General features: G+C 30.1%; 1 protein-coding gene across 1 annotated transcript; it reads left to right on the top strand.

Moving 5' to 3' along the window:
• The first annotated feature begins 428 nt into the window (after positions 1–428).
• On the top strand, positions 429–1088 carry LOC105767138 (vignain). Its single transcript, XM_012586650.2, has one exon. The coding sequence runs from the start codon at positions 534–536 to the stop codon at positions 906–908; it is 375 nt and encodes a 124-aa protein (XP_012442104.1). The 5' UTR covers positions 429–533; the 3' UTR covers positions 909–1088.
• Positions 1089–1326: the final 238 nt, after the last annotated feature.

Genomic DNA, 1326 nt, shown 5'->3' with positions numbered 1-1326 from the left:
ATAACATTTTAATTAAGATCATTTTGTTTAATAAATTAGAATTGGTAGACTTCTTTATATGAAATAGTTATAATTGTGCTTCAAATTTTGACAATACTATTGTTGAGAACTAATTTAATAAGGAATGTATTTCATAACTATGATTGTTGCATGAAAAGCTATTATACAAGATTAAAATAAAATATAAAAAACCGATTCCACTTGAAACTTAACTATTATAATAAAATTATTATTATAACGGGTGACTGTTATAGAGAATTGAGATAAATACGGAAATAACATAAAGAGAAAATTTTAATCTATAAAATAACAATGGACTAAAAAACTCAATTTAATTAATGTAAATGTAGTGATATAATAACAATAAAATGCTAATAGAAATTAATAAAATCTAATTATTGTAGTCTTAGTTTTTCTAAATTGTATGTTTAGATTATTGCATGTAATGTTACATTGTAGAAGAAGATTATCTTATTTGGATTCTCAATATTCTAATCATCCCTTAATTTTACATCCTCAAATAGTATCAACAAATGCAAGAAACTTGCGACACACAGATAAATGAAGTTGCCACCATCAGTGGCTATCAAATGGTGCCTAAAAATGACGAAGAAGCATTGCTTAAGGCTGTCGCGAATCAACCGGTCTCGGTTGCACTTGAAGGCTATGGACGAGACTTTCAGTTATACGATGGTGGAGTGTTTACAGGAGATTGTGGAAATTCTCTCACCCATGCAGTCACCATTGTTGGATATGGGACAAGTAAAAAAGGTTTAAACTATTGGCTGATTAAGAATTCATGGGGACAAAGATGGGGTGAAAATGGGCATATGAAGATTCAAAGGAATGTGGAAAGGCAAGGTGGCTTATGTGGTATCGCCATGAAAGCTTCGTATCCAACTGCATAAGTTCATATTACTACAATTAGTTAGCCGTGTCAAATGGTCTAAGATATATGTTGTACTCGTGTTTTTCTTCCTTTCATTCGGTGTTGATGTTTGTGGTTTGTTTGGAACTATGAGTCCTGCACTCTTGCCAACCTTTTATCTATATAATGAATAAATCGTATCACCTTCGATCTTTTCTGCCATGAATATATCCACAATTCTTCCAAATCTCTCACATCTTATTTCAATCCAATATCTGCCAACATTTGGAGCTAAAATCTCTAACATACAGAGATTACAATTAAATTTTATATCAAAATTACGCATCTCACATTCATTAAATCTATTTGAATAAAATAACATCATAAATGCGAAGTAAGCCAATTTTTAAAATTGACTTTACAAAATTATGAAATATCTACATAAAATGCCAATCAAA

Source organism: Gossypium raimondii, chromosome 5, assembly GCF_025698545.1.
Source record: "Gossypium raimondii isolate GPD5lz chromosome 5, ASM2569854v1, whole genome shotgun sequence".
NCBI classification, from domain to species: Eukaryota; Viridiplantae; Streptophyta; class Magnoliopsida; order Malvales; family Malvaceae; genus Gossypium; species Gossypium raimondii.
Note: the sequence above shows the minus strand (reverse complement) of the source record. Positions and strands in the feature narration are given on the sequence as shown.